This window comes from Pteropus medius, unplaced genomic scaffold (genome assembly GCF_902729225.1).
Source record: "Pteropus medius unplaced genomic scaffold, Ma_sr-lr_union100, whole genome shotgun sequence".
In the NCBI taxonomy this organism is placed as follows: domain Eukaryota; kingdom Metazoa; phylum Chordata; class Mammalia; order Chiroptera; family Pteropodidae; genus Pteropus; species Pteropus medius.
Genome location: NW_024347793.1, coordinates 447,494 through 450,967, shown reverse-complemented (window position 1 = coordinate 450,967; position 3,474 = coordinate 447,494). Strand labels below are relative to the sequence as shown.

The 3,474-nt window shown below is 60.7% G+C and overlaps 1 protein-coding gene across 1 annotated transcript in view; it reads left to right on the top strand.

Moving 5' to 3' along the window:
• The window catches only part of SIRT6 (sirtuin 6), a 9,126-nt gene that overhangs the window by 3,244 nt on the left and 2,408 nt on the right, over positions 1 to 3,474 (top strand). Inside the window, exons 3-4 of the mRNA XM_039878548.1 lie at positions 292 to 474; positions 2,478 to 2,537. Coding sequence (XP_039734482.1) covers positions 292 to 474; positions 2,478 to 2,537 — 243 coding nt within the window. The remainder of the gene's footprint in view (positions 1 to 291; positions 475 to 2,477; positions 2,538 to 3,474) is intronic.

The window sequence follows — 3,474 nt, the reverse complement described above, 5'->3', positions numbered from 1 at the left end:
AGGACGCCTCGGGGGCAGGGCCCGGGCCCACCAGGACCCCAGCTCGCCCAGCACAGGGCCGGGCTCGGCGCAGCAGTAGTGTAGCGTGTGCCCCGGGCTGCCGTGTTCTCGCTTCCCTCCCTTCCTCCCTCTGTTTCCTCCCTCCCTCTCCCCCTCTTCCTCGTCCCCTTACTCGGCCTCACTCTCTCCTGCCTTTCTCTCCTTCTGTCTCCAGTTCTCTGTCACCCTCTTCCCCCGATTCCTAAACTTCGTCTCTTTGTCTCTGCCTCTCTCCCCACCTGCCGCCTTCAGGGGCCCCCATGGCGTCTGGACGATGGAGGAGCGGGGCCTGGCCCCCAAGTTCGACACCACCTTCGAGAACGCTCGGCCCACGCAGACCCACATGGCGCTGGTTCAGCTGGAGCGTGTGGGCCTGCTCCACTTCCTGGTCAGCCAGAACGTGGACGGGCTGCACATGCGCTCCGGCTTCCCCAGGTAACGCCCGGCTGCCCGCCGCCTGGGCCTCGGCCTCGGCCTGGCCGCGCCTCCCTCTGGGCCTCGGTTCCGTCATTCGTGAGGTGGGCTCGAGAGGCCGATGTGGCGATTCAGCGAGGCGGCCGGGAAAGGCACGTGGCGCTTCGTAGGACTCCATAACCCAGAGCTGCCATTGTCAGTGCCTCCTGGACACATCTCAAGAATTGGGGTCCTCTCTTCCCGGTCCCGGGGTGGCCGCGAAGTCTCCCCTGAGGAGGGGAGGAGAAGAAATGGGGAGCGGGGGCCGCATTTTAGTTCCTCTTCATTGCTCTCCCGCTGCACGTGAACCGGGACCTGGGCAGAAAGACTGGTTCCTGAGCACCAGGTGCGCTGCTCTCTCAGCCACCATCCCCAGTCCTCCCCCGGGGGACAGGCGAGAGCCTGGTCAGTTGCCTGTACAAGCAGCTGGGCCCCACAGGCGAGGGACGAGTCAAAGCCCTTGCCTCCAAGCAGCCGTCCCCGTGGCTGTCCCCTATAGCCGTCCCCACAGCTGTCCCCTGCCTCTGTCCCCACGGCCATCCCCTGCAGCCGTCCCCACTCCTGTGAAGGGCCTGAGCCCCGATCCAGCACTTGGGCGGGGCATAAAGTCTCTCCAGGTGCCCGGCAGCTCCTCTGACCTGGCGCCGTCCTGGGCCTTTGTCCACGTCAACACGTAAACACCCGAGGAACTGTGGCCCCCGGTGACCCTCGGGCCCTGCTCAGGGCTGTGACCTCAGCATCTCCCCCTCTCTACAACCAGAGTGGTTTGCCGACAGGCCACCGCAGACCTAACCCGTAGGGCCTGTGTGGACGCTTCTAGAAATCAAAGCAAATGTTTTCTCACTGTGCAGCAAGAACATTTCCATGGGACAGGGGGTTAGGGCTTCTTATGGGGACACAGAGACCCAGGGACGTCCGTGTCCCTACATACCGCATCGGGGTGTGTGGGGGTGGGACAGAGTGGGGCAGGGCCCCCCGCTGGCAAGTTCCTTCTCGGAGAGGAGGAGATGTGAGAAGACTGTGGGGGAGGGAGGCTGGGCAGTGTTCGGGGATTTTAATGCCTCGGATGTCCTGACGGCCAGGCTTCCTGCCGGTCCCCAACTCGCCTGCCCCCGGCACTGGCACCGCTGCTCACCTCAAAGTGACACCAATCTGTGTCGTACTGGGGGAGCAGGCACCCGTTCCCCAGCACCAACCGGTCCAGACGGGAGCAAAGTGGGCCCCACGTGGCAGCTCAAGGGAGCACCTGCTACACGCAACGTTGTCCTAGGCATGGGACCCAGGACTCCCGACCAACAGGAGGCCTGCCCTCCTGGCTTACGCTCCAGTGCAGAGGAAACAGGACAAACGAGCAAATTAGATTCTGTGTCAGGGGACGATCATTGCCAGGGCAGAGAAAGGATGGGGCTGTGAGGAGTCGCAGGGGACATGGAGGAGGTGACAGAGGGAGCTGTGGGAAGAGCCTCCCAGGCCTGACAGTTGTTACCTCGAACATTCCAAGAATTGGACAATGTTGTCCATTTCACAGATGGGGATCGGGACTCAGGTCAAGTGACCTACCCAAGGTCAGACAGCAGGGAGGTGGCGGTGCCAGGAGTCGCTCTCAGGTTCCTGTGCCTCCAAAGCCCGTGCTTCAGGGCCACCCACGGCCCCAGTTTCTTCTTGTGCAAACTGGAGATTAGCATTCCTGTCCTTTGGACCTGGCGACGTCGGGAGGCCCTGCCATGCTGATGGATAGATTTTGGGAATAGACGGGCTGCCCGCGTGTGAAGTGGGGTCAGCTGTTGGGGTCATGAGTCCTCAGGCTCCGAGAGGTTGGGCCGCCTGCCCAGGGTTGCACAGCTGGAGGTGCTGGAAAGAGGGAATCCCTGGATCCTGCGGCTGAGAGCTTAGGGAGGGCTTCCTGGAGGAGGAGGGCTTGGTGCCAGGCCGGAAGCCTCAGGATCCGGGGAGCCCACTGCAGCACCAGGCCTCTCCCCCCACAGGGACAAGCTGGCGGAGCTCCACGGGAACATGTTTGTAGAAGAATGTGTCAAGTGTAAGATGTGAGTGCCACATGGGGTGCGGTGGGGTGGGCATGGCGTGGGGACCCCGGCCCGCTTTCTGTCGCCTCTCAGGTCGGGCTGTGCGGAAGGGCCTTGCAAGTCCGAAATCAGGGTGTTGATGGGGCTGTGCTCCCACTGGAAATGGGAGGGGGCGTCTTTCCTTCTGGTGCTTTGCGATACTCCTCGGTGTCCCTTAGCTATAGACGCGTCTCTCCAACCCCCGCCTCTGTTGTCACATGTCCATATCCTCCGCATGTCCGTGTCTCCCTGTCAGGACACCAGCTGTATCGGACCAGGGCCATCCTCCTCCAGTGTGACCTCACTTTAACCCATTACGTCCACAGTCACGCCCTTCCCAAATAAGGTTGCGTTCTGAAGTGCGGGGTGGGGGTTTGGGTGCCACATGTCTTCTCAGGGTGTGACGGGTGTGACCCGACTCTGGGTGTGTCTCCCCCTGCTGAAGAACTGGGTGTGGGGGGTCACGGCGCCTCCCGTGTAGGTGGGCTCTGTGAGACCAGAGCACAGGCGGGGTCCCCCACTTGTTATAAAAAAAAAAATTTTTTTCTCCAAGTTTCTTTTGAAAAAATTCAAACCTGTGGAAAGCTTGCAGGATTCTTATGCTGAACTCATACTGGATCAGCAGTCAACAAACTTTCCTGTAGGGGGCCAGATGGTACATATTTTCAGCAGCGTGGGCCAGACTCTGGCACATCCACTGTTGTAGTATAAAAGCCACCATAGATACCATGTAAAGGAATGGACGTGGCCACGTGCCAATAAAACTTTATTTACAAAGACACAAGTGGAGGGCCGGATCTGATCCACAGGGCCGTAGTTTGCTGACCCCTGGCTTCGTTTCGCCACAATTTGTTTTCCTTGTCTCGCTGGGTCACCAGCCTTTGCTGTGCCAGTCAAGACTGAGTGGCAGCCTTCTTCA